The 14455-nt window shown below is 37.1% G+C and overlaps 1 protein-coding gene across 6 annotated transcripts in view; it reads right to left on the reverse strand.

Moving 5' to 3' along the window:
* BTBD7 (BTB domain containing 7) overlaps positions 1-14455 on the reverse strand; it is an 85289-nt gene that overhangs the window by 42588 nt on the left and 28246 nt on the right. For 5 of the 6 annotated variants that reach the window (XM_004017963.6, XM_060401454.1, XM_027957342.3 and 2 more), the window contains 2 exons: positions 10807-10994; positions 9240-10319 (listed from right to left, as the gene is read on the reverse strand). In XM_004017963.6, coding sequence (XP_004018012.4) covers positions 9240-10319; positions 10807-10888 — 1162 coding nt within the window. In that variant the 5' untranslated portion in view covers positions 10889-10994. Of the gene's footprint in view, positions 1-9239; positions 10320-10806; positions 11050-14455 lie in introns of all 6 variants that reach the window. The other variant, XM_060401455.1, reaches the window with a different exon arrangement.

A 14455-nucleotide genomic window follows, 5' to 3' on the forward strand; every position in this document is an offset into this window, starting at 1 on the left:
AGAACAGTTTTCTCCAGCCACTTCCAAAACCAGAACTGGGCAGAATGGTTGTATCTGGTCAGAGTTCTTCTACTTGGGATTTTTTAGGAGTTAAGCGCAATATTTGGTTTTAAGGCAGAAATGGCAACTCTGTATTTCAAAACTGAGTTTGAAAAGGCAGGAGACTTGTTCAATACAGAGGTTTTTCCTTCTGTCATTTTCCTTCCTCACTCACTAATACCCTCTCCAAATCCTGTTTTCCATGTATCAGTCTAAGATGCATCTTAGACTGCATTAGTTTCTGCACTTCTTGGCAACAGAAGGCATAAGAGGAGTAGTCAAAATCTGACAATGGCAGAGTTAGAAAAATAAAAATAACTTGAGGCTTTAGGAAATGGCCCATTCAGGCCATTTTCTCAGTGTTTCTAAGAGAAAAAGGGACTATGACTGAATCAGAGCAAAATGGGAGTTTACGCCAAAAAGCCCACCACCACAGGGAACACCGCATGTACCATTTTTTTTAATGGCTCTGTTTTGCCATCTAACATTGGATATTTCTTGCAACTGTATCACTGTTTTTTTAAAAGTCTTAATTAATCTGGTAAACTTTTTAGACTTTGGAAACTTGAAACTGTGCTGTCAAATGATGTGTAAGGAAAATAACTCAACGCTTATCTTCAGAAATTGTCTACTAAGAGTTAATGTAAATAAATTTAAAAACCGTATGTTAAAGCCCAACTGTGAGCCAGGCATAGTGTTTGGTGCCTGCACTTCTATTAAGAGGAATAAACGAGCTCAGGCTGAGGAACCTAGACAGAATTTATATGGTTAGTATGTGGCAGAGGCAGTATGAGAACACAGATCTAACTCCAGACTTCATATTTATAAAATATTAATAACATTAAATTTGGGCATTGTTATGCATCTCTGAATCTCTCCGGGCAAATGGAAGACCCATTCTGCAAGCTTCATGGGGCTGCTGTAAAAATGACATTAAACAGCATATGCTTGCAGTTCAAGATGGTGGAGCTCAAGGACCTATGCTTATCTCCTCTTGCAAGAGCACCAAAATTGCAACTAGCTGTTGGACAACCATCCACAGGAGGACGCTGGAACCCACTAATAAAGATACCCCACATCCAAAGACAAAGAAGGAGCTGCAGTGAGATGGTAGGAGGGGGGCAATCATGATAAAATCAAATCCCATACCCACCAGGTGGGTGACCTACAGACTAGAGAACAATAATACCAAGGAAGTTGTCACACTATTGCTGAAGGTTACATTCTGAACCCCAAGTTAGGATTCCCACCCTGAGGATCCAACAAAGGGATTGGGAATCCCAAAGGAATCTGGCCTTCAGAGCCAGAGGGATTTGATTAAAGGCTTTCCAGGGACTGACTGAACTGAATGTGAAATAAGTACAGTTGTGTGGTAGTTCTAATGTTCTTCAGCATTGACCTTTGGGATTGCTCTTCAGTCCCTGGAAAGCTCGCACAGGGTCGGACACGACTGCTGCGACTTAGCAGCAGCAGCAGCAGCAGCATGGACCATGAAAGTAAAGAGCTGATGAGACAATTTTATTAGAAATTTAACTTAAAATTGAGTTTAACAGTATAGAATTATACATCACTTAGACCACATCTAAATTTATTTTTATAATAATACTTCATATTTATCCCCTTGATTTAGGCTCACTGTTCTCTCTTTTTTTTTTTTTACAACTAGGGGTAAACATTGATTACACTCTCCCCTTTTTTAAAAGAAAAAGTTATGCAGTCTGCATGGGTACTAAAGATAATTCAAAATATATAACTGAGAGTCTATCAAAAGCAAAGGCCTGTGTTAGGTTCTTTGGGTGATTCAAAAATGACTCAGATTTGGAACTTGTCTTTAGAGAATATAGTTGATACAAGTTGGTAGAGCAAAGTTACACAGGTTAATTTCAAAACAAGTCAGAAGATGTAAAAACCTAAAAGAATGATAAAAGATGTGTTTTTGAAGTTTGCAAGAAGCAGGAACACTTAATTTGAAATGCCTAAGACAAAACACGGGAAGTCGCATATGAGTTTGGTCTTAAAGGCAAGGGTAGAATTTGGACATTTAGTGAACAAAGTCAAAGATACTACAAAACCAAAGAACAGTGTGCGCAGAGGGTCAGAGGTAAAGAGTTTACAGTCTATATGAAAAAGTTTAAGTTATAAAATAAAATGTGGAATTAAATATTTTAAATATTACACACTGGAATCTTATTCACAATTTTGAGTTAAGTGCTAAATTTCATTATGATGAAAGATGTATAACTTGAGTCATTTGAACTGCCATTCCTGAAACAGATTAATTCTTCAACCATCAGTTCAGTTCAGTTCAGTTGCTCAGTGGTGTCCAACTCTTCAACAATATCCCATGTTTAACTGAAACCTGTATTTACTACTTTGATTTACTGATGATGGTATTTAACTTAGCTCCACTGTTCTCTAGCAAGTATATCCAGACTAAGCTGCCGAAGAGCAAACAATTAGAGGGAGAAGCAAAATGAACTATCAGAGCAACCAAACGGAGACAGAAGGGAGCGTGTTAACATGGGGACAATGGAGAGGATGGGAAGAGGGAGGAATGGATTAGAGTGGGGGCAGTTTTTGTTATTCTGTATTTGTTTCGAGTCACATACTCCTGGAATCTGACCAAGTTGCTAAGAGAAAAAATTAGGTCATTGCTTTCAGTTGTTTCTCTGTTAAGAGTTTTAATTCAATAAAGTATAATCACATGCATTACAACTAAAAACAGGGGCAATGTATTTCAGAAGCTATTTTGGAACTAAAGCTATAAATAAATTTCATATTCCAAAGATTGAAAAATACATTTTTGATCAATATGAAAAAAACAAATCTGTATTTTAGAGCACACAACTGTAAGATGTCCCTGACTGGAATATGTATGCAGATGCTGGTGCTAACTCAACAGTATTTATGAAAAGGAAACAGAAGTTCTATCGGCCTGTGGGTTGTTAAAAGTTCATGAGAAAATCTATAGTTCCTCTGAAGAGTCGGTATTTACTAAAAGAATTACAAATCAATAAATAATATATTCTCACTGTTCTCACGTTTTCAGAGCTGTTTATGCAGTGTATTCTAAGGTCATTGTATAAAGTCAGTGATTAAACACCTGGTCCTTCATCTGAAGCTCTTCCAATCTAGTCATTTATTTTGGAATTTTATACACTGGCCTTTCAATATAGTTACTGTTATGAACTAGGCTTCTAAGCTGCAACCACAGAAAACAACTTCAGTTGGCTTAAACAGAAAAGGAATTTATCTGAAAGGAGACTGTGAGCCCAGAGTTGCTGGGAAAGTTGGAGAGCAGGCTCAGAGCACAATCAACAAAGGAAGACTGCGAGTTGAGTACTGCAGCACAGAGCAGCCCAGTGAGGACCTAGTGTGGCCTCGGGACCCAGGCCAAAGCTGCTCCCGGACAGTGAATGCCATCACTGGCACCACTGACACTGATTTCTCTGCTTTTCCACTAGGTGTTGCCGTTCCCACCGTGCTTCCAGAAGGAATTCTCCACAGTCCCCAAATTTCGGTGCCATCAACGCTCTAGATTCAGAAAGTCTAGGTCACGTGGGGGAGCCCTGACCACAGAGAAGACTGAGAAAACACTGGGAGGTGGGCTCGGTCTTCTATCAAGACCTACGTGGCAAGAATTGCCCAACGCAAAGGAGGAGTTCCTCACTCAGGGCTGCTGAAAAAGTCAAATAACTGACCTGGGAATACTCGTCTATCCAGGAAAGAATGGCCTGCTCAGCACAAAGCCCTCTGTTCTCTGGCTAAGTGCTCGGAAGCTGAGTGGTGACCTACCCAGCTAGCCCACAATGCCCCACGTACGTGCTTACCCCACCCCCAAGCGGTTCAGTCCCAACATGCTCACAGCTGAGATGGCTCTGAGTTGTTCCTACACCAGTTTGGTTGGCTCCTACAACTAGGCCACAGTGGCCTCTCACCATCATTAGAAATTGTTTTTCACACTGCTCCCCTGTCTCACCATGCCCAGATTCCTGGGCTTCAGGTTGGAAGAGCTGGTGTGACTCACAGCTTCATCACTTATAAGACTGGGAAAATGCTAGTTATTAATTTCTGAGCCATACCATACTCATAGGTTGTCAAGATAACCAAATGAGAGGAAAGTAAAGGCTCCATGTAGACCAAAATTGTAAGCATGATCTCATTAGTTAACAGCCCTGATAGGTATGATAAATTCCCTAGTTCTTTAGGACCATGGCCAATCCAGATCTTGCTTGTTCTTCTGGGTACTGATGTCTGATGTCACATCTCTATTATAAAAAATTAAATTTGTAATCAAAGCAATATAGGCTCATAATTTAGAAAGTCTTACACTTAGTAGCAATAAAAAGTGTACCCTAAAAGCAAAACCTTCTGCCCTTATCTCTCCTTCACTCAGTCTTGCTTCCCAGAGGCAACTATGCTCTTTAGTATCTATCTTCTGATATTCTCTCTTTATAATTTTATAAATTTTATTAAACCAACACTCAGTGTTCAAATCATAGTGACTACTTAAATACTATTTACTGCTGAACCAAGCTGTGTACTAGAATTATATTTTCTTCCATACTTAACTTTAAATTTTTCTTGGAAATTATTAATTTCCTCTTTTCTCACTTGCTTCACTTTTAATAAATTAGCAACTGCTAATTTTTCACAAGTGTACCAAAAGATCTGTAATACTTCTTTCAATGTCACTTGTCACTTAATTTTCAAACATTCAGGCAATTGGTCTCTTCCAAGATATCTACTTCTTGGAGACTCTCCTCCTCCTCAACCAGTCTAGACTAGATACCCACTACATCTAATGCACAGCTAGTATCTAGGATTTCCTTTTCTTCTTTCTGGTGTTAGACCCCGTTTTTTGGATCCCATACTTTCTGGTTCTTCGTTTACTTCATCATTTACTGGAATACATCCTTAGTAGCTTCCTGAGTAGGGTTAAAATTTTTTGAGGCATGACTGGAAAATGCATTTATTTAGCCTGACATTTGATTGACTGTTTGGCTTTGTGTTTAAAACAATTTTCCATCATCTTTTTAAAGGTACATTCAGTTGCTGCTACTGGAAAGTTCACTATCATTGTTTCCTATTTCTTGTATGGAACTCACCCTTTCACCTCCCAGTGAGTTTAGAATCTTCTCTTTTTCTCTGGTATCTTGTAGTGACAGGGATGAAATTTTTGAAATATAGAAACCCCTTTAGCTTTGGCAATATTTATTACATTACTCCTTAGATACTGTCTTCTCTTCCCTTTTCCCTAGTATATATTCTACAGCCGTTATTTATGATGCTACAGTTTCTGGATGAACACTCGTTTCTTACTGTTGTCCAGCTCTTTGCTAATCTGTTCTACTTTCCAGATTCCTTAAACTTTCCCTTCCAATCCTCCTATAATTTTCATTTCTAAAAGCTCCTCTTTTCACTTTTATAGCATCTTACGTATGTCTCGTTATTCAATAATCTATTATTTTATGTAAGGATATTTTGATTCTATTGACATGTTCTTCTCTCCCTTCATTGTGTGTTTCCTCTAGCATGTGTCCTTGTTTCTGTCTCAATCTGCAAGCTTTTCTCAAACATCCAGTACACCCTGGATGGGTTTTTATATGGAAGACTAAAGGCAGTTTAACAGCTATTTGGAAGGTCTGTTGCACAAGCAGGCTTGCTGACTGTCTTCCCTGTAGGACATCTGGAAGGCAAACCGGCTTTTTCATTGTATAACTACTGAGCATCATTTCATCGTGAAACCCCAAAGCAGGTCTATATGCTCTTCATATAGATCACTTCTGGAGCACCAGTTTATTGTCTGGTATCTGTCCAGTTTGGAGCAGAGCAGGGAAAGGTAGAGTGTGTAGGCTTTCACATAATTCCAGATCTCAATCCTGTGTCTTATCCCCACCCTTCTTTATAGCTATTTCCAGATGCAAAATCTATTTTCCTTTCTTTGAAAATAAACCTCAGGACTCTTGTGTTTAGAAGGGAATTGAGGAGGCAGGTCAGGATTTGCCACCTAACTGCAAACGACGTCAATGCAAGAACAGACAGGTGGATCACTGAAGCAGAATGAAAAAGTGCTAAACCATGTATTCGTGGGAGCTTAATAAAGGGTAGCACACATGAGTAAGCTGAAGCCTCATTACCTGTTAATTCACCTCCCTAACAGTGATTGCCTACTTCTCTGAATAAAACACATTCTCAATGTAAGCCAAGAATCCTCCCTTTTATCCACTTGCCAAATTACTCTGGCTGGCTGCCTATACTGCCTCTTTTTATGATGTTCTTAAAACTATTAAATCACCTCTCCACCTTGAAGAGCATATGTTGTCTTGAGGTCCTAGCTTCCCTTGATAGAATTTGCCTCCTTTTAAAACTGGGCTTTAATTTTTAAAGTCAAACCTAATTTGGAATAAGAAGGTTAACAGTCATTAGTTCATAAACATTTACTCAGTGCCTATTACGCCCCAGGCACTGGGGATACAAGGATGAGAACAATATGATCCTATACTCAAGCTGCCAGGCTAGTCTCACAGGCTTTCTTAACCAGGAGTCTTCAAATGAATCATAGAAGACAGAAAATTATTTTGGGGACTATTTTCTTAATTCTTTCTCCACAATGGTATGTAACTAGTACCACATTAAATGCAGTGGAGAGATGCTAATTCCCTATACATAACAGATGCCTCAGAGCATTATAGGTTCAGCATGCTTGCAGAACTCTAGCTGAAACCTGAGTGACAAATGGCCAGATACAACAGTCTGATAAATGGTATGCACCAGTTTGCTAGGGATAAAATTACAGTCAAGTCTTAAAAACAATAATTACTTTAAAAAATTTTGCAAACTAGTCTCAATACGGGGTTTAGTCAATATAATTTAAAAAGTTATTTTTTAAAACTTAAAAAGTTAGTTTTAGAAGAGACTGTGGTAGTGAATAATACATGCTGTGATGATTTTCATTTAGCGGTTAACATTTATTGAATGCTTACTGTGTCCTGAGCACTGTTCAGATTGCCTGATATGTATTACTTCCTTTAATCCTCATAATCCTACCTCATAGTGTTACTATTCTTATTTCACAAATGGGAAAACAGGGGCTTAGAGATGACTTACTTTAAGGTTAAACAAGTTAAAACATGATAGTAAAGGATTCAAATCCAGTTTGTCTGGTTTCAGAGCCTGAGATCTTAAGCTTTATGGTATAAAATCCCTCTTCAAGTGACTAAATAGTCTCCTTCCCATGGGAATGGGGTAAAACTGTGCTGGTTATGATTGGCTATATATAAATCCTAGCACGAACAGTCTAATGAGTATGGGAGAAAGGTAATGCCTACACGGTGTGCAAAAAAACAAAACATCAAGCAACTCAAACTCTGTAGTTTGAATAATGGAAAATCTGAATTTGAATAATAGGGAGTCATGTATACTCAAATTTAAGGGAATATTTGCTTGCTTGTTTTAAGTAACCAAAATTAAAGTTCTGCAAGGAGTGGTTTTATAGCTCTAAATGTGCTCCAAAAAATAAAATTTCTAGCTACTGATAAATTATACATATAAAAACTTAACTCAACATAAAAAAGAAAAAACCACTCTAGATCAAATATTATCCAAGATCCCAAGAGCCAGTTCACCATTTTATTTTCTGTTAAAAACTTAACAACAAAACAAAAAAACTATACCAAGGGATGCTTTCCCAGTTTTAAAGACAGTATACACAATACACTTTGGTTTCTTATTATTTCAATGTTTCAAAAATAAAACCATTTTGAGAAAAGAGAGATTACTACACCTTTATGGTAGTGCTGCAAACTGTTTTTCTGTAGAGGCATTTTCTGACAAATTTGGTTTTACAGAATGAAAGAATGGTAGGGCAAGCTGCTAGGTTATTTTTGATAACATATTTTCCTATAGTCTGATATCTAATGGTCTACTGTTACTCACAGCAAGAAAATATTTTAACGACATTCTGATTTGGCAATAAAACAAAATCAGTACTACTACTACACAGGAAATGGTAAAATAAGATTTTTTAAAAGATTCTTTATGTAATAGAAATCTCAACTTTTTTCACTTGTGCTTATCAATGTCTTTCAATAATCTCTCCCATTTTATTACTGACACTGTTACTTAACTGGGGCTTTTATTTTTTTCAAAGTTCTACTGACTTGTTGATTTAGCCACACAATACAGATTTTTTTCCAAACTAAAAAATGTGCTTAGTTTTCCTTATTTAAATATTTATCTTTTACCCAAATCATTAACATTCTCTGCTAATTTGCAACTTCTAGTGTTTTTTCAGCAAACATGCATCAGCTACATTTCTGAAGTACCTTCATGTCATATAGCTTGTTTACTTTTAACATATAATCAAAGAAAGCTAAGAGTACATTCTGTCAAGACAGCAAATTCCCTTTCTCTCCCACGGAAGGTCTCTTTCCAGCTCTGAAATGTTATGATTCTAATGTTTACCACAGATATACACTAAAAGATGTATTCTTCTAGTGTAGCTGTAGTGCAATTATTTGCCTATAACACAAAAAATGTGTCATTCCAACTTAAGTAAATTTACTTTAAATTAAATGAAGAAGGCACATGAGTTTAAGAACAAACTGCTTTATACTCCACAAGCTGTTGCTTGATGCATAGCTGAACTTGAAAAGATAGAGAATATTTAAAAAATATAAGTCAGAAACCTTGCCCAACTTTTTGATTCAAATACATCTGTATCTAAATGAGACTATCTTCATTTTTGTAATGAACTTTCATTCTTATTCTAAATATTTAAGTATCAATAAGGCACTGAGTATATACACGAGAATCTAAATTACCCAAGGAGTCTCAGACCAAGAATAACCTTGAAATCTGGGAAACAGGACTAGCTCAAAGCTCAAGAGCAGACAGGGCAGTAGCTGGGTAATTACATATTTTCACACCTATCATCTTACATTAGGGAAGAAAGAGCCTCAAGTCTCATCTATTCTTAATCAATAGTTTTGAATGCTTGGTTTTAATACCAAATGAAGAGCCACATTAACACTAACCCTCACTCTGTCTCAGATGTCGTAACTATAGATTTGAAAAAACTGACTCTGTCACATCCCAAACATTGAAATCATGGAACATGATAGCTGTGCTTTCAATCTGGCAGACAAATGTGCAATTCCAGAGATCAAGATTAAAACTAAAAATCAGAATTTCGTTACCTTGTGCAAGCATGTTAAATTCCAAGAACAGTGCTATGTGGTAAAGCTCCATGGCTTCTTCCGCCCTGGTCATGTTTGGCTTCCCTGCGACGAGAGCCTGAACTTCACTGAGACTCCCCACAGAGGGGCTGCAGTGCAAAACGGCCAGGTCCACCATGTCAGTATACATACAGTGTAATATCACTTTTGCATATTTTTTTGGTATAATGGACTCATCTAATATAATTCTTGTGGGAGTCCTCAAAGTTCGGTCTGTGATTTCTTCACCAGTCCGTATCCTTCTTTGTAACAAATTTCGAAAAAATGGGGACCGTGCTGAAATAATAGCCTTGTGAGCTTTGAGCTCTTCATCTAAACAGTTCTGATTTCCACCAAAAGCTTCAACCAGTTCAGAGTCTGAAGAAAAACTAAGGACGACATCATAATAGCACATGTAATCAAAGAGTCCACGCATATCTACATCAAGGGAATTTGGTGTTCCAAATTCTTCCCTAAGCTGAACGAGGATATCAACATTTTGAAACCTTGAGTCCTCCATTCCAAACTCTCCCGTGTAAAGGTAGTGGAGCAAAGCAGAAAACATGGGCATATCTATACCAGCTGTATTGATGTCCATGATGATCTCTGCCCCATACTCAGGTGAGGAAGAAAGTAGTGTTTTAAAAAATGGACATCTTGCCGCCAAAATGGCACGATGAACAGGAAAGCAAGTTTCTTGAAATATTAAGTCTACATCAGTACAATACTTGTACTCATAAAGATCGGCCATATCTTTCTGCAATGTCCGGGCTTCTGGTCGAGCCACACTGGCTTGTAAAGAAAGCTCCTTTAAGGCTGAAGTTCCCTCATATTCCTCCACTAACGCATTGACATCTCGAACATCCCAACCAGAGAGGAGTTCTCGCATCTGCTTGGCGTGATCAGCAGACCGATTAGATTTCCGACGCTTGATGAACTTCTTTTTGAGGGTGGCAAGGCCAGAGGTTCTCTTTTTTTTATCTTGTGGTTTCTCATGGCCATGGTCAAGACTATATAATTTTGATTCACAACCATAGCCTTGCTGAGAATAGGATGATGTCCCTAAGAAGGAAATTAAACAAGTGAAAATTTAGTTCTTTTTTCTTAACAGTCATTTTCAACATTCAGTTTAACATATTGTGCTAAAATTTTTACAGACATTTCTGAACCATTCAAGTAAAGCTGATTTTTGTTTTTATAAAGGAACATTAAAAAGTTCAAATAACTCATTTTTATATTAAATAAGGAATAGGGAAAAACAGAGCAGATTATTCATTGTAAAAAAATGCTAAATTTCTATGGGCACAACAAATGAAACAAGACACAAGAAACAATCAAAGATCAACTGTGCTACAGCAGCTTGGTTAGGATAAGAATCATATAAGCCAGATTTACACCTGGTAGGAAAAAAACATGGATGCTGCAGAATTATTATATATATTAACTTTTTCCACAGCTCAACCCTCTTTTCATCCAAAAAGACCACTGAAAACACAATCCTATTTATATCCACAAAAGAAAATGAGGTTAGAAAAACTGAAATGGTTACCTATAAAAGTCTGCTGGGCTTGAGAATTTCCCCCTACCCTCGGGGAACATGAATGAGGATAGCTAGATGCATTAGCACCCATTTTCTTCAGTCACTCAGGCATTCCATCTGCTGGTTCTTCAGAGTATGATCCCAGAGGCCTTTACGAACTTTCAACCCTGGATCCAGTAGCCTCTTTTCATCCATTTCTTGATATGAAACAAAAATAATTTTATTGTTTCAAATGTATCTCAAATTGCACAGCTAAAAAAGAAAAAGTTATTGAAAATGACTTTTATTTGCAAGTAATAACATACTGTCAAATTCACATGCAAAAATTTCAGAAAATGTAATTAAACAGCTAAATTCGACTTATGAATCCTTGCTACCTGCAATTTTGCGCCAGAAAATGTACCAATTATATACATTCTAAGAAAGCAAAAAGTACCATATCAGATTTATTCAGGCATTTTGCTGAAAGAGGGGGAAGGAAAGATAGTTCAAACTAAATTATCTTTAGGCTACTTGTTCTGTAACAATTTTGAGGAAATTATAATACATACAGTGAGGAGACACAAGGAAAAACAAAAACTTTCATCTTTTCTCCCCATAAAGTCCTGAAATAAAAACACTACTTTCTTTTACCTGATATTATGGCTTAGGAAGGATAGGGCAGTACCAGTAAGAGATAATTTTAACAGTTATGGAATGAATTCCACATTACAGAACCTTAACTCTCAGAGCTGCAAGCTGAAGATACAAGCACAAAGAGAAGAAATTCTGAGAGAAGAGTGTTAATAGGATACTTCTAAATCTTTATACCATCCAGATATATAAAATTTATTTGACCAAAAGCAATAATGGTTTAAGAGAAAACACAATTTAAAATCTATTATTGGAACTGTTAGGAAACCAGTCAGTAGGCAGTTAATATGGCCTCATAATGAAGGATGAAATTTTTTAACAGTTAAGAGTTAAAACACACACATCACAAAAACCCTGCTGGAAAACAGAATTATGTCAAGATTCTCGGCATTTATTTTCATTTCTGCTACACAGTGTAGGGGCTTCCCTGGTGGCTCAGACGGTAAAGCGTCTGCCAGCAATGCGGGAGACCCGGGTTTGATCCCTAGGTCGGGAAGATCTCCTGAAGGCAATGGCAATCCACTCGAGCACTCTTGCCTGGAAAATCCCACGGACGGAGAAGCCTGATAGGCTACAGTTCATGGGGTCACAAAGAGTCGGACACGACTGAGTGACTTCACTCACTCACTCACTCACTCACATAGTGTAACCTTATGAAATCAAATTTAAGAAAATCACTTAACATCTGTGCTTTCCTTCGATCTTTTCCCACTATGATCATATGGAAGTTTGTTTATCTAGTAAGCATAGAATTACCTGCCTACAGTGTTCAAGAGGAGATTGGGAAACTCTGCTAACTAGATACTATGCAAAGTAGCAGTAACTTCAATCAAATCATATGCTCATAAGTAAATTTAATTTCCTATTTGAAATTTACCTACCACAGAACACAGCACATTAGACTTTTTGTATATATACATTTTATATATATATTACATATATGTATATATGTAATATATATATCATATATATGAAATATATATATCATATATATGAAATATATATATTATATGAAATATATATGTATATATGAAATATATATTACATATATACTGTAGAAAAGGCAACTTTTTGTGATTCATTTTGAATGCTGTCAATTTTTATAAAATAGAAACTAAATCTGCTTGTGTTAATTTCAGTTCAAACTTCAAAAAACAGTAAGTTTAAATAACGGGCTTCCCTCGTGGCTCAGTCAGTAAAGAATCCATCTGCAATGCAGGAGATCACCTGTAATGCAGAAGACCAGGCTTCAACTGCTGGGTCAGGAAGATCCCTTGGGGAAGGAAATGGCAAGTCACTCCAGTATTTCTGCCTGGGAAATACCATGGAGAAAGGAGCCCTGTGGGCTACAGTCCATGTGGTCGCAAGAGTCAGAAACGACTTAGCAACTAAACTACCACCACTACCAAAGCCTAATTAATAAATCTTAGTTTTTGAATTCCTTAAAAGCTTCAAGATTCTATTGCATTTTTACTGGTTCTTTAAGAGAAAACAGGCTTTCTTAAAAAAAATACAAATCAACTTATTTACAAAACAAAGATTCACAGACATAGAAAACAAATTATGGTTGTCAAAGGGGAAGGGGAGGGATAAAGGATTAACAGATACACACTACTATATACAAAATAGATAAACAACAAGGATTTATTCTATAGCGCAGGGAACTATATTCAGTATCTTGTAGTAACCTATAATGGAAAGGAATCTGAAGGTGTACACCTGGAACTAGCACAATGCTGTCAATCAACTATAAATATTACAACAAAAAAGAAAGAAAAAACAGATTCTGGAAGCCAAGCTTGTGGTCTTATTTTCAAGTCAAGTCCTATTCTCAGTCACTAAAAATTTGTATTTAAAACATAGAAACAGCATAAGCAATCCTATGCGAACAAAGAAGTCTGAAATATACTAAGAAAAAAGTCCAGAGTAAAAATATGCAAAATAAAAGCCTTTATCAAAATGAGAAAAAAAAGATTAAAAAGACGAGCTCTGAACATGGACGTAATGGTGGACAATGGAAAGTGCTGGTAGAGTGTCACTCCTATGGTAGCCTTCTTCTCACTTCCTTCTTTACTCATTCTTGAAGTTTCATGTTGCTTCATTCTGTAGTTTTGCTTTTTGATTTCTAATGACTGCAGAGTAAGTTCACTAACACAGCACAAAGTATGCTGAGGAAGCAAACCGAGAACGGAGACTTGCGTCCAGACGAAGAAAAGCCAGAGTGTCTACAGAAATGGACAAAGTTAACCTGTTCTCATTCCATCACATAAATAAGATGAAGTTAGCTATCCTCTCATCTGTGCGTGCATGTGCACGCGCACACGTGTGCACACACACGAGAACTGTCTTCATCAGAGAATTCTGCAAAGTCTGCAGGGACAGAAAACATTTTTACACTGGTCTGTTTAAGATTTAAACCAGGCCAAAAATGATTTTTTAAAAAAAGCTCAATTTTATGATTAGCACAATTAGATACTCTATAAGGTATCCACAGAAAGGTTAGAAAACCTCACCAGCCCCAATGAAGACACAAGAACACCCAGCAAACACTAGAGAAGTCACAGCTGAGATACTGATGCTTGGCCATTTGCCACTATAATTAGCACCACAAGGACAGCTGGGGTCTCTGATGAAGTGATTTGAGACAAAAAAGTCTAAAGGACTTAGGGACAGTGTCTCTTCCTGGCAGCTCCTAGTCAATGGAAATCCCCTTGAAGATGAACTGCTTTGGGTGACATTCATATCTCCTATTAGAGCTCTGAAACTAAAGTACATAGGCCTTGGAAAGACTTGATGGGAGAGATTTTCTGGATCAGATATAATCCTTAAATCCCTCCTGCGTCCCCAATCCCAAATCCTAGGAGTCACTAAAGTTACTAAAGCCGTATTTCTTGAAATTCTCAGGAAACAATTTATTTCTTAGGTAACCAAAAACTCATGCCAAACGGAACACAGAGTCTTGTTATTTATTTCTTAATTGAATCTGCTGCCTTTAGACACTAGAAGTGAGAGTTAATCACAGTCT

This window comes from Ovis aries, chromosome 18, assembly GCF_016772045.2.
Source record: "Ovis aries strain OAR_USU_Benz2616 breed Rambouillet chromosome 18, ARS-UI_Ramb_v3.0, whole genome shotgun sequence".
NCBI classification, from domain to species: Eukaryota; Metazoa; Chordata; class Mammalia; order Artiodactyla; family Bovidae; genus Ovis; species Ovis aries.